The sequence below is a fragment of the Cibotium barometz genome, chromosome 34 (genome assembly GCF_041138505.1).
Source record: "Cibotium barometz isolate CiBa-2024 chromosome 34, ASM4113850v1, whole genome shotgun sequence".
Taxonomy (NCBI): domain Eukaryota; kingdom Viridiplantae; phylum Streptophyta; class Polypodiopsida; order Cyatheales; family Cibotiaceae; genus Cibotium; species Cibotium barometz.
In genome coordinates this window covers 13,602,739-13,621,228 of record NC_141079.1, presented here as the reverse complement: position 1 = coordinate 13,621,228, position 18,490 = coordinate 13,602,739, and the positions used below count along the sequence as shown (strand labels likewise).

The 18,490-nt window shown below is 41.3% G+C and overlaps 1 protein-coding gene across 1 annotated transcript; it reads left to right on the top strand.

The window, feature by feature from the left end:
- The first annotated feature begins 2,151 nt into the window (after window positions 1-2,151).
- On the top strand, window positions 2,152-13,683 carry LOC147618719 (Thioredoxin superfamily protein). Its single transcript, XM_086773753.1, has 4 exons — window positions 2,152-2,541; window positions 11,750-11,893; window positions 11,988-12,196; window positions 13,276-13,683. The coding sequence occupies exons 1-4, from the start codon at window positions 2,297-2,299 to the stop codon at window positions 13,440-13,442; spliced, it is 765 nt and encodes a 254-aa protein (XP_086629879.1). The 5' UTR covers window positions 2,152-2,296; the 3' UTR covers window positions 13,443-13,683.
- Window positions 13,684-18,490: the final 4,807 nt, after the last annotated feature.

Below are 18,490 nucleotides of genomic sequence, written 5' to 3'. Positions count from 1 at the left end.
CTACCCTAATTCCAACAGCTATTAGTCGAAGGCCAAAACGATGGATTTTGCTCTCAGGCACTTAAGACCAATTTCGCTTTTGTTTTGCCCACGAACTTGTTTCACGACGTGAACTAGAGGGCTTCACAAATTAGGTGTTTTACGGATTTTTTTAAAATGCGGGGGGGGGGGGGGGGGGACCTGGTTCACGATGTGAACTAGCAGGTGCGGTTCACAACATGAACTAGGTGTTTCACTTTTTTTTTGAGTCTAGTGAGAAATTCGAGTTTCCTTGTGTGAAGGGAATGTTTTTTGAATTTTAAATTGAAGAGCTATGGACATTTTTCCAAAAAAAGTAAGTGAAAATAAGAAGTCAACACTTTTATGGCACCTTCTTACACCCTTCATAATGACTCTCAAAGTGGACAAATTGACAACTCATTGGCATCTTTTCATTCAATCCTCATTAGCCACTAATGACTTATGAAAAAAGTGCTTAAGAATTAATCAAAGATTAATCATTCTACTAAACTTTTCTTCTTTTGAACTAAGAGTATTAATTAACCACTAATCACTAATTAATTCATACCATTGAGCACATCTTTAGATAGGGTATGAAATCGCTAAGCTATGTGTCTCAACTAATGTGTAAATTAATCATAATTAAAGATTAATTAAACTCTTAATTTTAGTCTCTTCTCTTTATGCAAAGAGAAAAATTCTTCCAATTGATGAAGAAATTTATGTAATTAGGTGCTTTGATGTATCTAGATGCTCTCGAAGTACTCAAAAATACTAATTTCAACCTTTTACACGATCAATTTTGATCCCAAAAAATACATTTTCTAAAATTTTCTCTGCTTGAACTTGATTAATCATCTCTTAATGACAAAAACCAATCAATTAAGGAAGATTAGTTGATTTCAAGAGTTTTTTTAAATATTTTTGAGTTTTTTTAAAATGATTAAGCTACACCTAATACTTACTAACACTCTAATGTATACAAATCAAATAAAAAACACACAAATCAAACAAAAATTAATGATTCTAGCTCTACGTTTAACTCTAAAGAGAACTACGAATCACTAAAAACTGCACCCTATTGCATTTTTTGATGCAATGGAAGCAAAAAAAGTCTATTACACTCTATGTGCAAGCCTTACGAACATAAAAAAACCAAATTAACAACAATAAAAACAAGGATTTAAGTTAAAAATTAAGCAAAAAAACATTCTTTACAAAATAAAAAAGAGAGCTATTCTTCACCAAATCACACACAAATCTCCATCAAAACCACATCTTTTTCGAGACAACGGGGAAAGGGGTAATGCGTAGATTAGAGAAAAACAATGGAAAAAGCCAAGGGGTGGCTCCTCGACAGCGGTGTCAAAAATGTTATGGTTTACCCCAACCCCTCTTAAAACACATCCAACAAGAAGATCACATGGTGAACCACCAACTATTGAGGATCTTTCCATTGGCCGAGCTCGTAACCCTTGAGTTCTCCAAGCTCTACAACTCCTTAAAAAGCAATTCCACCGCGCCTCTTGCGAACGTTATCATACCGCTACATTGCACTACATGTACTCGTTCCTCCTCTGACCTCACTTCACTCACACACACTCACCAGCATAGATTAGAGAGAGATTAGCAAGTGGAATAGTAACAACAAGACTCTATTGCAAAATGAGAGAGTTCTTTGTATTATGAGAGATATTCACTTATATATGGCCATAAGTGTTCACACTCACTTAAATTGTGGCCGACCGAGTACTTTAGGCTCATAAGAGGCCTAATACTATTACAATGATTACTCTCATAATATATCCATGAAGTACATCACTTGAGACTTCATCCTAACTTACTATGATACGCTCTTGAAGTGAAAATTACCATAAGTATTTCATCGGACCATTACGGGCATCCGTCCAAGTTATAGATTTGGATACTATTGCTTCATATCTTGTTGAATGTATGACTTTTTGGTGTATTTACTTTGACTTCTTGATATAAGATAATGGCAATAGCTCTTGTTAACCCTATAATGGGTTAACAATTGGGTGGCTGGGTGACACCCCCATTGACAAACCCATTTTAGAGGGGTGAGTTGGTTAAGGTGCTGCCCAAGGGTGAACTCTCATTTTTCTAGGAATTCATTCACACTGGGGACATATGGCCAGGCAGAGAAGGGTGCCCAGCAACTGTTAGCGGCTCGCCCAATTCTGCTTCGCGTCAGGGTTTAGCAGGCGATTAGGGCTAGGGCCTCGCAAGCGTTTAGAGCTAGGGTTTGGTGACAGGGGATAAAAGCAAAGGGAAGATGGGCGACTACCATTTTGTGTACAAGGATGTGGAAGGCACGACCACTGAGTGGGACGACATACAACGCAAGCACGGCAACCTGCCGCCCAAGGCCGAGCCATTTAAACCCCCCGCTTGGACCCCTTCCTCTGACGAAAACGCGCAGAAAGACAAAACGTGGATCGATGATAAGACAGAGGACGAGCTGCTGGAGCTAGAAGATGACATTACCCTCGACGATGATCGGTTTCTCGAAGAATACAGGTTAGATCTCTTTCTCTTTACCTCTCTCTCTTCCACACACACACACACACACACACACACACACACACGCATAGGGTTACGGTGGAGATCTGGCTAGTATTGCATACATACTACATACGTATATGGATACTACACTTACATACTAAAGAGTTATGGTGGAGATCTTATTGGGATCAGATGAAGAGATTGCACAGAGACGCATGCATGCCCATATGCCTACACATACAGAAACATACATATACGTACGGATAAAGTTGCAACATTGTACATGCATACATAACAAAGAGTTATGGTGGAGATCTGGTTGGGATCAGATGAAGATGTGATGTAACTTGTGAAGTCGTCTCGCTAGCTAGAAGAGAAAAGGCTCATGCACAAGGATGCAAGCATGTGCACGTGCTTACATGTACATGTAGTGCATACATGCATGCTTATTAAAGAGTTATTGTGGAGATCAGGTTGGGATCAGTTGAAGATAGTGTGGGAAAACAAGATATGATATTATTTAGGCACACTTGAGTGCATGCATACAAAGACATTATATAGAACTATGGTGGAGAACTGGTTGGAACCACCTACCCTCTCCCTCTCCCTCTCCCCCCACACCCCCACCCCCCCCCCCCCCCCCCACACGCACACGCACACAAATAAGATTTTGGTATTTTTTGGTTATATTAGATGAAGATCAGTGCCATAAGGAGGGGTCAAATTACATTGTAGTTACAAGTGCACATATATACATGTGATCTAATCATCTCAAAGTAAACACATCCTTTAGTACAAGAGGACAAGTAAACAATGAATTAACATGGGGATGCAAAAGAGTAGGTTCTAAGCTCAATGGGAACTTAGAGCCGAGAGACTAGGATTGCAGGCAAGCATGGGAAGCAATCGATGGAACACATTAGGATTTTCTTGGACGTAAGGCGAGTAATGTGGAGACAACCTTAAGTCTCATATCAAGCTTTTCCAAAAAAAGGTGGAGACCACCTTAAGTCTCATATCAAGCTTCTCTAAAAAAGAGGTGGAGACAAGGATTGGAAGCCAATGTGTTGGCTCGTAGTACGATAATGTTTCATGCTCAAATGTTGGGTTCGAGTATGAAGTCGCAAGGATTTGGCTTGAACGTAAATAAATACATAAGCACTTAGACCAATGCCAGAATCACTTGATGGGAATCTTTTTATGATTTTTCTTGGTTTTTTGATGTTTATACTTTTTTAATGTTTTTTTTAGAGTTTTTCAAGTTTTCATGTGTTTTAAGGAATGATATGTCTTTCGGAGGTCCTTGGGTCTCACAATGATCTGGAAACTGTGAATATCAGTCTCTGGAAACTCTAGAAATTTTATGCGAATGAATCAAACTACCTATAAGAGCAACCTAACCAAGGGGCAACAAGAGGAGCAGGGAAATAATGGAAAGCTTGCTCCATCTACGGCATCCGATGTAGCCCTATTAACTCCAGCATTTCGTCTTTTGTTGTCTTGATGGAGTGGTGGCATCGAACTCCTTGCGGGTCCATGCTATGGCTATCAACTTTTATTGCCAATTTCTTTTGGCCAATCCACCCTCAGTACTATTGGAACGGGCTTGTTAGAGGGTTTGGCAACAAAGGAGAGCCATAGTGTCGTGTGACGTATAGAGATCATTGGACTAGCTTTTCTTTGTAGGTGAGCTCAAGGGGGCTATTTAGACTCTGTGTCGCCGGAAGTGTTGGGGCGAGGAAGGACCTATCTCCGCTTTCCAACTTCATTGGGAGCTCATGTAGGTTGGCCCATGGGAGGCCTTCAATAAGATCGTGCGATGAGGTGTTCTTTGAGAGAGGCTTGCCAAGGGCGTCATTCACTTGATCCCCAAAAAGGGGGGTATCTCCGTCGCCCCATCACCCTCCTTGGTATTGCATACATAATCCTTGCCAAGGGAATGGGTTGCTAGCTCCAACCTCACCTTACTGACCTCATACATAACAGGTTTTATCAAGGTTAGGAGCATCCTACATACACCTTCAGCTTTTGGGAGGAGATTGTCTCAGCATACATTCAACGGGGGAATCTTGTGGTTCTTCTTCGACTTCAAGAAGGCCTATGAACAAGTTGATTGTGCCTTCTTGGAGGGCACCATGGTGTGGATGGGCTTCTTGGCTGCATGGATTTGGGGGGTCTTGACCCTCTACTAGTCCTTGTTCAAGGGTGTGAGGGGAGTGCTTTCCTCTATCTCGCTCGGTGCACCATATATGAAACGGGACGGGCATACGAAACGAGGTTCGGAACGTTTTTTTTTTCCATGACAGTTTTGTCGTTGCGTTTCGTACGTGGTCGGTATGGTATGATTGGAAAAGACGTTTTTGTCGTTTTTTTTTTGGCATTCGTTCCTGTTTTTTTGGCTTTCTCTTGGTTGTTGTATGCTGGCTCCTTGTATTGCTGTTTTCTCTTGGTTGTTGTATCCGGGTCCCTGTACCCACCCACCCTTTGCTTAGGTCCCCAAGGCAGCCTGCTTGGGCCCGTTTCCTCTCTCTCTCAAGCTCTCTAGGGCCTACTACCTAAGCTCTCTCTCTCTCTCTCTCTCTCTCTCTCTCTCCCCTCTCTCAAGCTCTCTATATCTACTACCTAGGCTCTCTCTCTCTCTCTCTCTCTCTCTCTCTCGTCGCTTGGGCCCCATCTCTCTCTCAAGCTCCTTAAGGCCTACTACGTAGGCTCTCTCTTCCTCTCTCTTTGGCAATGAGGTTTGGACTCCACAGGAAAGGAAAAGCATGAGGCTTTTGCCTTATATACCACCACGGGCGAGAAACCCCGGGTCATGGAAATGGACGAGGGCAATGTCCCTATGTTCACCATTCATGTCTCCTTGTACTAATGTTTCAACTTCTTTCTAGAATCTAGTTTATGACAACTTCTCTAGACTTTGCCTGGCCAAAAGTGTAGAAATATCTATTTTCAAGTGTTTTTTAAAGTGGATTGTACCTCAATCGAACTTATTTTTCAAAATTTAAAAGTCTTGTACTGGTACTGTTTTTTCGTACCTTTGTTTCGTACCTGATAACTATGTATGTTCTTGAGGCTGTAGTCGACCACTTTCGTTGGACACACAATATCATAAATGTTGCATTTTGTACTTTTTGTCGTGTCCACACCTGTTGGTTATAAACGGACTCTTGTATGGAGCCTTTGCTGCTAGCCAACAGACCATGGGCTGGTAGCCGACAAGCCCCATACCTTCTTACATGGCTGCTAATGATGTGTGTGTTGTAGCTGATGGTTATGTTGAAGCTGATGATGATGGTAATACTATTGATGCTGAGGCTGATGATGATGGTAATACTATTGATGCTGAGGCTTATTCTACTGATGATGCTTATTCTATTGATGATAATGCTCCTACATTGATGAATGACTGAATTGATGATTAGTCAAGGATTACGATAGTTCCTGCACAGGATTAGCCATGTCACGGGCATGCACGTGACAGACTTAATGATGGTTGAATAGATGTTTTGAAGTTCACCAAGTACAATGCTTTTTTAAGGCTTTAGAGTAGCCTTATCTTTTGACATACATAGGACACATGTCAACACACACACACACACACACACACACACACACACACTAATGACATGTAACCAGTCTCCTCCTTTGTTTTTCGAATTGATCATTGTCTTACTTAAAATTGTTCCATATGTGAGTTGGTAATTACCAGATAGCTCATGGAGCATGAATTGTGATTTGTATATCTTTTGAGTAGCTAATTAAGCTAGAATGCCTATTTTTATTTACAAGTGGCCATTGGCCAGAATGCCCAAAGTTTTCAATCGGGTGGTCATAGACTAGATGCCCAGCTGTCTGGTTTAGCACTTGGGTGGTCAAATTGATCAGAATGCCGAGATGAGTGATGAGTGGTTTCCAAGGCGAAACCAGATGCTAAAATCGTTTGAGCAAACCATGAATAGGTGAATCTTTACGACGTAGCCTTCTTGGACCTAAAGCATGCAACTCCTAGAATCTAGGAGAGTAGCTATTTTTGGCAGAAATTCTGTTTGTGTCAAAACCTCCGGATTTTCGCAAGGATCAAGAGTTACTAAAGCACCCTTGTTAAATTCTTTACGAGTTGAGATATTTTTAGCATAGAAGGTTATGGAAGAATCACCTCTTAAATTAAGACATGTGGCATCTAGAATGAGACAAGTGTCCCTACACTTGTCATTTCGCATCAATTTAGCTTAACACTTGTCAATTAAGGTAGCCACTTGTTATTTGGAGTTTACTCTTTGCATTCTAGAGCATTGAAGCCTCAAACCTATAAATTGGAGCACTCCCTCTTCATGTGGCATCTAGAATGAGACAAGTGTCCCTACACTTGTCATTTCACCTTGCACTTGTAATTTAGCTTAATACTTGTCAATTGAGGTAGCCACTTGTCATTTGGAGCTTACTCTTTCCATTCTAGAGCATTGAAGCCTCAAACCTATAAATTGAAGCACCCCCTCTTCATTTGGGAACACACTTCTCATCTATTGTAAAGTTTTAGGCACTTTGTGCCTGTGGTTTGATTGTATCGTACTTTCTTGCATTATTTGTCATTGTTGATTAAGTGGTTTTGCTACAAGTATTTCATCAATTTGTCACTTTCACGTGTCTCTGCGTCACATGGTATTAAAGCTAAGTCTTCTCTTGTGAGAACTTGCCTGGGGTGACAGAATTTTTGGCTAGCCCACAGATTACATTCACCATGTTAGGAGAAGGAGAGGAGTATTCATCAACAATTTGGAGGTTCTCAATGTTTTTTGATGTTGTCTTTTTCAAAGTATGAGAAGATTCAGAGGTACAAAGAGCTCGAAGCAGATCCAGAGATTCAAGCTTTGATGGAGAGAAGAGCTGAAGCTAAAGTCTTTGAAGACTTTCTTATTGAGAAGGTTGCTGTGATTGATGGTATTGTTGCAATGAAAGCCTACCTCAACATGAAAGGAGTTTCTAACTTTAGAAAAGTCAAAGACCATGAAATTTACTTCACACACCATCATTAGAGGAGGTAGTCAAGCTGTAACCTTGAAGTCCTACCACACCCAAGCTACCTCATCTTGTCTTGAAAATCCCCGTAAGGACAAGGAGAAAGCCAAAGAACCACAAATGTTCATGATGGCTGATTCGCCTGAGGCTGTTATGGCGAAAGGAGTAGCGGTTCATGAAGTAACTTCACAAGAAGCTACCAAGCGGGAGTTCAAGCCCGGAGAAAAGAGTGTTAAGCTTGATGCTTGTTATGGTAAGAGAGATTCTCAAAAAGCTGTTTCTTTCATTAGGCAATTCGATGTTGCTTTTGGTAGTGAAGATTATTCAGAAAAGTCCAAGAGCAGGATGGTGAGAATGCACTTGAAGGATGCTGCATTGAATTGGTGGCTCAAGATTGTCCATGAAGAGAAAGAACCAAAGCCATGGAAAGACTTCAAGTAGATGTTCAATAAGAAGTTTTTACCTTCATCCTTCAAAGTTGATGTGCAACAGGAATGGGATGAATTGAAGCAAAAGCAAGGGGAGAATGTTGAAACTTATATCAAATAAGTTTACTGCAACCTCTCTCAAATTCACATCTCTCAATGAAATTCCCTCAAATATGGAGATGAGAAAGTTTATCCATGGCTTACATCCAACGCTTCGACGGGCGGTCAAGATGACAAAACCGGACACCTTGGAAGCAGTTCAAGATACAGCCATAGAAGCGGAAGGATTGCATATGCCTTGGACAATTGTGAAGTCTTACAAAGAAGAGTTCCAAAAGAAGAAGGCCAAGGTGTTTGGCCAAAAGAAGTCAGAACAACAAGAGTAGAAGCCGAAGGATGGTTGTAAACCATCTATGCCATCCAAAAGCAATCTGATGTATCAACAGCTACTGGCAGAGTATACTAAGAAAGGAAAATGCTTCAACTAAGGAGAAAAAGGATATATGGTTGGACAGTGCTCGAGTAAGCCAAAGGAGGAGAATCAACTGCAAAAATCACCTCAAGTGAATGCTCTCCGTGAAGAACTTGTGCAATCGGATGATACTCCTTCTGAGAAGAGGAAGCTGTTTATGGCTTGGGACAAGGTTTCCAATTAGCTTGTTCTTATCCACTTTGATATTGGTGCTACTCACCATTATATGCATCCTGAAATCATTAAAGCTCTCAAACTAGTTACTGCCTAAGGAGAGGTTTGGTACTCCGGAAACGTCAGGTGTTGCCTTCGAAGAGATGCAATCTCAGATCACCCCAATCCTCGGGAAACTTAGGATTGAGATAAGGGGAGTATGTAGATCATGAGCATTTTGTTATGGAAAATCTAAGCCATTGTGATGTTTTACTTGGTATGCCTTGGCATAGGAGAGTTGATCTAGCCATTGATTGGGACCAAAGCAAGTTTAGGTTCCCTTTCAAAGGCAAGAATGTATCTTTTGATGTGGGTGTTGAAGGAAACTCTATTCCCATGATATCCCATGTACAAGTTTCCAAAGCAATAAAATCTTACGTTTCCTCGTACTTGCTTTTTGTAAAAGACTCTAAAAATATAGAGTATGAGCATATAGAGTCTCTCCCTAGTTTGGATATGGAGAGGAATGATTTCTTAAAGAGGTATGAAGATTGTTTTGTAGATTCTTTAGTAGATGAACTACCACCAGAGAGGCCAGAACATAATCAGATCGACCTCATTCTTGGGAGTTCGCCTCCAAACCGGCCACCTTACCGCGTAAGCTTAGCGACCTTTGACACACACTGGGAACACACATTTGTGCTTTGTAGTAGCACATTTATCATCCCCCCACCTTGATACTCATTTGGTGGCTCAGAGGTTGAATCATTACATAAATCTGATTTTTCATCTCATCCCTCTAGAAAATTTAGGGTTTAGGGTTTTCAAAAATTGATGCTATAGGAGGTTGTAGCAACACTCCAATGCTTGATTTTGTCCTCAATTTTGAAAAATGATGAAAAAATAGGGTTTAATGCTGTGGTTGAGCAAGATTTGCAGAAAAAAATGAAAAAACCCCAAATAGATTTTTTAAAAACATTTTCCTGTTGTGCTGAAGCACTTTGATAGTAAAATGCTGTTTTTCGTTTTTTTGCGGGTGTGTTTTCGTGGGCTTTCTTGGCGGCTTTTTCTCGTGTGCTCCTGCTTTCTCCTCTGCACTCCCCTTTTCATTGCGGCATCTCTGTTGTGATGGTGTTGAGTCTACGCAGTGCGGGGTAGCAAGGACACGTCTAGGCAGCTGTTGTGGTCAGCTATGTGTAACATAAGGTGAAGCAAGTGTTGATAGGGTGCCATAAGGCAGCTACAGGTGGGAGTAGCGGGCGCATCATAGAGGGAGTTGATGGTGGCCAGCCAGCAAACATAGGTGGTTGCTGCAACGATGGTGGCCAGCAAGGATAGGATGCGTATGCTCTGATCGTTGATGATAGCGGGGTGATGGCAGCTTGGTTGTGGGCTAGTTATGAACAGCTAAGCGTAAACATGCTGATGATGGGAGAGATGGCTGTGATACCATTTGAAAGGTTCAGTGCTGCATGAAATGGAAGAACCAACTATGGAGGTAGGCAGCCATGGCTATGGAATAATAGACAGGGAGAGAGAGAGTTATAGAGCGAACACAATGCTCAAGAGAGAGAGTTGAACACGACTCAATGATGTGATAGGTGCGTGATTGATTTTCAATGAACTACATGTACATCTATAAGTACCAGGTTCTCTTCTTGACATCTATATGTCAAATCACACAAATATCTAGATATTATTTGATACCCCTCTAAGAGGTGGTTCACACTCAGAAAACACTTACACACTATGTTGACCAAGTACACACACAACACGGCTTAGCAACCATTCACACACACATCAAGTACACACTGACAATAACAACCATAGAGATAAGGCCTTGCTTCCAACACTCCTAATCCTAGGGTTCCCTAAACTTGCTAGATTAGGCCCACTAATTTGAGGATTAGCTTCAAGTACATTACGTCAACCAAACCGGGAACCCTTCAAAGTTCCCATCCCCCCATGAGTAGATCCTTTTGTAGTAACAACTTGGGAGCCTGCCTTGAGGCGGCATGAAGACGGTACATTTGTGGATGCAAAGCAGCTCGGATGCCAATCGGGGCTAGGGGGGATTTGAACTCAGAACCTCCCCCCTTCGGAGTTACGAACCCACTCTGCTAGTCTAGTCACTGGTTGGCTCCTTCTGGCTACTTTGATCCATCTCTGTCCGGTTCCGTCTGTCATTTCTGTCCGAATCTGTCCCCCACTTTCTGTTCCAGACCCAATCTTTGGGGCTGCTCACAATTCACATGTGGGATGCTTTTTGCACAAGAGAGAGCCGAGGGCTGATGATGATGAGGAGGAATGAGGGGACTAGGGGCCTTCTTTTATATATAGGTAAAATCCCCTCTGACTAACACACGTAGGCTAGCCCTTTGCAAGCCTTAAAAAAGTGTGATAAAAGTCACTTGACATGTTTATATTGGACTACAAAGGTGCTCAACCTTAGCCCCCTTGGTGAAACTGGTTTGCACATGCTTAGGCTGCTGAAAACTGATCTAAAACTGCCCCAAACCTGTTCTTCTACCCTATGCTGATTTGCTATTGATTTGCGCTAATGCAAGCATCCGGTATTTCCAGTTGTGTCCAACTCTGTCAGTTGCTTTTTGGTTCCCTACTTTATCATTCCCAAGCAGCGGCAACCCATCGTGGGCGTGCACCTACATCTACCCAACGTGTGTAGTCACTCAATCGATTGTGAGAGGGCTCACAAAGGTCTGCTTATCCTAACTCTCCCATGCTACCCTGTACGTGTTCTTAGTTGTCTTGGCTTCTGCAAGGCTTACTTGACAGGGAGGGAGATAGTCGTTCTGTGGCTGTCCTTCACACAATAATAAAAAATGAAGAGAAGAAATAAAAAACTTAATGATAATCAGTGCCAAAGCAGATTGACAAAGGGGTAGTACAAAGCTTGGAAGCAGGTACACAGTCTTTTTTCTTAGTACTAAAATGTGACTAAGTTCTTCTTCATTGCACAATGCACACTAGTGTACACCTATTAAGTCTTGCCCAAGGTTTCAAAAAAAGATATAAGAGGTATAAGGTGTATATGTCAAGTACAATCTTGTTCAATACCTTTCAAAATTTCGTTGTTTTTTGTTAGAGAAGTAGACTACAAAATTATGATTAAGGGTGACCATCTTTGTTGTAGAAAGAAGCGCCTAGCAGAACTGAAGGATCTTGGTAGCAAACCACGTTTTGGATCATTGCTGCACATTGTAGGGTCAGATTTTGTCCGTGAAGTGTCTAATGCTCCTCCAGATGTTTGGGTTGTGGTACATCTGTTTAAAAACGGGTATGGTACTTTGTCTAAAAGCATTCCTTGTCAGGGTCGATTCTCCTGCATGTTTAGCTGTCTTAATTAATTGATTTAAGCAAGTGTTTGACAGGATTCCAGAGTGTGAGTTGTTGGGCCGGTGCTTTGAAGAGCTGGCAAAAAAGTATACAGGAACCAAGTTTGTGAAGATTATCTCGACAGAGTGTATCCCAAACTATCCTGATCGGAACCTGCCCACCGTTCTGGTCTACAATCAGACCAATGTTAAAGCGACATTGGTAGGTTTGCATAACTTTGGAGGACGACGCTGCACACCTGAAGGTATTTGAAGCTATTTCATCTTTGCATATATAACAGGCGCGATGATATCTGACTTACCTTGAGGTACCATTAAAGGAGAAGGATTTTAGATAGTGGGATCTCTCTCTCTCTCTCTCTCTCTCTCTCTCTCTCTCTCACACACACACACACACACACACACACGCGGGCGCGCACAGAGGCCACATTATGACATGGCTGCGGTTAAAGTTGACGCGTCCTGAAGAGGATGGGAAGATCAACTACACTTGAAAACTAATTCTTCAAACCTATCTAGCAAGGGTTCCCTCTGCATAGAATCTCAAGAAGCATGAAGCAAAATACCAAAGCCCTTGGGTAGAAGAACGGAAAGTCGTTGGCAATCTTTGCCAACTAGATCAGCAGCTACACATACAGCTTAGCATTTCTGCATATATCAAGGCCCTAATCTCAAGTCAATTATGCTTGTGTAAATGCTCATCACTATGTGTTAAGCAAAAGCTTACGACTCTGTTACACTTGACAAAGCTATTTCCTTGGCACTAAGCTTTGAACTGAGGTCTGTCGGAACTGCATGAAATGCCTCGTAGTTCAAGATCAAGTTCATTGCCCAGCCATTGACAAGCCATATCACATTATCACCATGAATTGAGGGCTTCCGGCCTAGTTATCTGTGGTCCCTTTCATGGCTCTATCAGGGATGTAAATCCAATGCCTACCTTCAAGGTGAGAAGTGACTTATGAGCCCCCTTGGGTGTGGACAAGAGTGAAAGGACCTAATAATTAACAGGCGTGCTTCTATTATAATCTACCGTATATATAACTGAGTTATGAGCTCATAATCTGGGTTCCCCACAGGAGAATTCTTAGGAAAGCGTGACCTATGTTCCCATAGTTTAGGTGAATGGCATGGTTGGGTGTTGGTCTAGCCTCAGGCTCGGGGGTGCTTCCGAGAGTGCTATGGTTGGGTTATGAGCATGCTTACCCATAGAACAACGGTTTGATTATTTAAGAGTTCTTGCTGGTTTAATGAAAAACAGTGTGCCTTTTACTATCTGGCAGATGTGTAACTTCAGTACTAAGTATCTATCTTTGTAATGCAGATGTGGCTTTCACCTTGTGTCAGTTAGGCCCCGTGCTCTCAGGTTTCGGAGATGATGCAGATACTTCCAAGGATGTCGTTGCTGATAGAGTAAGAAAAGCATTTCTTGAAAAGATTATCTCGAAGCATGAGCAAGAGGATTCCGAGAAATCAGAGGATGAAGACTAACATTATGTTTCTCACATTAAATATTTTCATGTCTTTGTGTTGGGAAGTGTATGGTTTTTTAACCTGTGGAGCTCTTAACCGTTTGAAATTGCATGTTTGTAATGTAATCGAACACTTGTCATTCCCCTTATACAGCTTAATCAAGCCTAACAGCTATATGTGCGAGGGACAATTTTTCTCAAGACAGACGTGTTTCCCATCCTTTAATTTTTATGATCAACCTATGTGGGCTTGAAAAGTATTTTACTATGGCATCCATCAGTCTCTTTTGTCAACGAAGTCATTTTGGACTCAACCCTGGTGGGTGATCTCACACACACTACTGCGGTTCCTTATATATAGGCGAATATTCTTGAAAGAGAATCAAAGCCTGCAAAAGAAATTCTCAAAACTTAAGAAAACGCCATTGATCACTAATTTGCGTTCAATGGTTATGCACCTTCGACTCCTCTTTGCATACAGCCTCCATCAATATGGTTCTTGTTTGGCCATCAAAGCTCCCTTCATCACAGTGCACAAGTGGGAAGGAGATGCTAGAAATTTGAAGGACTTAATGAATGTCAATTTGCTTGAGCTTGTTATCATATGTGAAGTAGTTGCACCGTGATGACAAAGAAGGGCTTATGTATTCTGGTATACAAAATATGCTCACATGCCAGAAAACCATTACATTGAAAATGACGTGGATGATTGTGAAGTTACTTTTAAAATAGCTCTAAGTGAGAAAAGCCAAAGTTTTAAAAATGTCATGGGTTTTCAAATGGAACATTTGTGTATCTCTACCACACAAAAACTTACATTTGGTAAAGTAGCACAAGGTTTTTGTGAATTTTCACACCCAACTCTTTTTAGCATATAGAGCAAGCGGAAGGGTCTACAAGGCTTTTGCGATTTTGAGGTTTCCAGTTTTTGTTTGAGTTGGGCTAGTGTGTCATTGAGGAAGGTGACAGTTGAGATGGTACCTATGCAAGTCAATGAGGACAAGTTGAGAAAGGTGACAGTTGAGTATAAGCACACGCCTTGTGATCAAGCTTGTCGATGGGGAATGCAGTTAAACTGTTGGGCATCCTTTAGGATACAAAGATGAAGACCTTTAGGCTAAGCTTTCACGCCACATTCGTGGTGATGGATTTTCGTAGAAGAGGGTCATACACCATGATCCTTGGAAGGGCTTACAAGAGAGACGTAAGGTTGGTTTATGATTGGAAAACCAATCACATTCATATATGCAAAGGTAACTAGTCCTTGAAAATACAAGACTCGTCCCAGATGTCGAGGCGTTGATGATGAGTTTGCATAACTGCTCGGACCATGCCAATTGATAGCTATAGAGCTTGTAATAACAAGGTGTTGGATGGTGAAGATGGGAACCAAGAATATCAGCCTCTCCTAGAGTCCGTTGACTCCAAGGATTGGATTCACGTTTTGGCGACCATGGAAAGTCTTCCGTAAAAGCTTGGGACAAGGTTTGCATGATTAGGTGGTGCCAAAATCACATCCTTGTTCTTGCTTGCCTTGAGCTAGAGTTCCCTAAAAAAGGCCACCTAGTTGCATGGTCTGCCTTAGTTTGATGTAACCGCTCGGAACATATCAATTGATATATGTAGAGCTTGTAATAACAAGATAAGATGAGGATAGAGAATGAGCTCCTTCGAGAGTCTGTCGACTCCGAGGATTGGATTCCTGTTTTGGCGGCCATGGACACTCTTTCAAAGAATCTTGGGAGAAGGTTTGCACAATTGGACGAGGGTGTTGAAAATCACATCTTGTTTATGCTCATCGCATTTGAAAAAAAACTAGAGGTGGAACTCGCTTGTCTTGAGCTGGAGTTCCATTAAAAAAACCACATAGCTTCATGTTTTGTCTTAGTTGACACCGAGGCTACCCACAACATGTCTTAGGAGACATGGACCTCATTAGGCCACCCGTCCCTTGCACCATCTATAACAAATATTATCGTGATAAACAATTCCCAATCCATGACCATCGATTGCTTTGAAGCTGACTTTTATATTGGACACACCAACATTGAAGGGCTTGGTCGAGGAAGGAGACTTGTTCGGACTTTTTGGTAGGGGGTTATATGATCTCGCTCTCTTCGAGGTTTGTCGATGTATTGGTATTTAAAGTAGAGACAAAAGTGGACCTTCGAGATGGTCGCGAAGCCTCTTGCTCTTGAGATCGATCATTAATTGATCAATGAGCGATAATTCATTTAGTAGAGACTGCATATTTCATATTGTCTCTCCTATCTCTTGCTTGAGATTATAGATATGTGCAATGGTGCTCGATCTTGCTCCACTAGGTGAGGCTTTCCCAATGAAGGTGTGTCTCAAGACCTCATAATTGGCCTTTTTAAGTGGGTTTATTGTCCTAAACCATTGGCTTGCTTTGCCTCAAGGCAAAGTCTAAATGAGTAGATCTTGATGGGAGCTTTCCATTGCTTTGAAACTTTGTCAAAAAATTTCTAGGTATTGAATGGGATCTCCATTCTATCAAATTTGGTCATCATTCTTGAGATATGGACTGGATTTGTTTTATCTAACCACATGAGCCTCTAGGTGGTATGTGTGTGGCAACCCTCTTCTCATTTGAACACTATCCTAAGTATGTCTTCTGCATATTCACATGGTTGTGGAACATAAAGGAAAGGTTGCAAGAAACCCTTTGTATCACGGTTTAGAATTTCTTGCCCCATGGGGTTGGGATGTATAGTTTCCACTACACTTGCTAGCATGTGGCTTTGAGGCTAAATGCTTGCGAAAATTGAGGACACATTATACGATTGTTCTTTTGGATCCATTGGGTTTGAAGTAGTCCCATTCATTGGCTCTTTACTCTTCCTTGTGGTTAGATAAAATAAATCCAATCCATATCTCAAGAATGATGACCACAATACCTAGAAAAGTTTGACCAAGTTTCAAAGCAATGGAAAGGTCCCACCAAGATCTATTCATTTAGACTTTGTTTGCCTTGAGGCAAAGCAAGCCAATAGTTTAGGGCAATAAACCCACTTGAAAAGGCCAATTATGAGGTCTTGAGACACACCTTCATTGTGAGATTCTCACCTAGTGGAGCAAGATGGAGCCCCATTGCACATATCTATAACCTCAAGCAAGAGGTAGGAGAGAAAATACGAGATTACACGATCGAGTTTGAGGTAGTCGCATTCATTAGCTTTTTACTCTTCCTCGTGTTCCCTTTTCCTCATCCGAGAATGGAGAGGAATATGCCACACCTAGTGGACTCATGCTTGTGGTGGTAAGCTAGACTTATGTTATGCTTGGCGGACTCACGCCTATGGGATGTAGGCTGAAGAGTCTATAGGCTCACACCTTATTTGTATGAAATAGGCTCTCACAAATTTTATTTTTTAAGAAATAGGCGTATGTACCTAGGCATGTTTGTTTATGAAATAGGCCTATGACAGGGTTGGTGGGTAATAATTATACTTTTTTTAACACTCCAATAATTACAAAGGACAAGAACGTTCCTTGGAAATTCTAGTTGGTACATATTGTATGACATGAAAGTCTCAATAGGCCATGGTAGGTGTGTTCTTAAAAGTTTTCAAAGATATTTTAATTGCATGATACAATATTAGGTATACCTACCTCTAGACTCACGTCTCTAGGCTCATGTCTACATGCTCATGCCTTCAGACTCACATCTCCAAGCTCATGTTTGCGTACTCATACCTTTAGACTCTCACAGCTCATTTGTCCACATGCACAACTCACATGTCTAAGCTTACAGCTCACGACTCATGTCTGGCTAGATTCATGTTTGTTTTTTTATGGGAGTGTGGACTTATGTATAGGATATGCATTGGACCTTATGAATCGAAATCTCTCATGTCATTCCCCATTTCATCTTGCGTTGGAGGCAACAACACCTAGACTCATGTTTGATGGGTTTGAGGTAGGCTCTAAATTTTCCTCATAAAGAGTGGGAGTCTCTCATGTCGATTCCCATTGTGCTTGGTGTTGGAAGCTACACCACCTAGACTCATGTTTGATGGGTTCGAGCTAATCTACAAGTTTTCCTCCTGAAGAGGTTCCTTTGATTATTACGGAGAGAGAGGGGTACTTTCCTAGTCTCCTTTTGAGCAATGTAATGTTGATGCATAGAAGAGGGTGTGTTCTTGTTGGTAGCTTGCATGATGCTCCCCTCTGAATTGCTCTTAACAAGCTCTAACCAACACAAGGTACATGTTGCCCTAGGTGAGGAGCATTAGCAATCATAGGCCTAGTCGACATAGCTAGCAAGGCCAAGGGTTGTCCTGTCATGTGGAGGTTCCTACACCATATAAGTAAGGCTAGTGACTATTGCCTCAGGGGTTGTCCAGGTTCCTACACCATATAGGTAAGGCTAGTGGTTGTTGCCTTGGGGGCTGGTTCTTATAACAATGAGTGATGCCATGGGTTTTGACTCTATTACAATGTGCACACTAGACCCCTCCTTGTTTTGGTCTTAAATGTGGGCATCCCATGCTAGTTCTTATAGTAATGAGTCATGTCATGTGGTTTCTGACTCTATACAATGTACACACAAGACCCCTCCTTGTTTTGGTTCGAGATGTGGATATCTCGAGCCTGTATCATTAGGAGAAATATGGACTCTCCATCCCTTAAGGGGTTTCTCTCACTTCTCTCTCTCTAGAAAAAGATTCTAAATAATGTTATAATATTAGCTCTTGTAGAATCAAGGACATCTCTTTATATTGTTTTTAAATGAGATTCACCTATTATTTTATTGTAGTACTGTTCCATGTCCAAAGTTAGGACCACCTATCCTCAAAATTCTCAAATTTGAAATAACAATATTCTATTTGATCTAAAAACATGAAGCATCTAAGATGTGACACTTTTAAATACCCACATGACTTTTTAGCTTCTAAATTCTTCTAAATAGATTGCATTTACGTATTTCAAAATGGGAGAAGTTAAAAAACAGAATAACTTGATGTAGACATCACATTTTTAAATTTCTTTTTACCCACATCTACCTCTATGCTCTAAGAGTGTGACTATTAATTTTCGTCATTT

Coding starts and splice junctions, on each gene's coding strand:
- LOC147618719 (XM_086773753.1), top strand. CDS start 2,297: ATGGGCGACTACCATTTTGTGTACAAGGATGTGGAAGGCACGACCACT. Junction 2,542..11,749: donor CGGTTTCTCGAAGAATACAG/GTTAGATCTCTT, acceptor TCTTTGTTGTAG/AAAGAAGCGCCTAGCAGAAC. Junction 11,894..11,987: donor GTACATCTGTTTAAAAACGG/GTATGGTACTTT, acceptor AGTGTTTGACAG/GATTCCAGAGTGTGAGTTGT.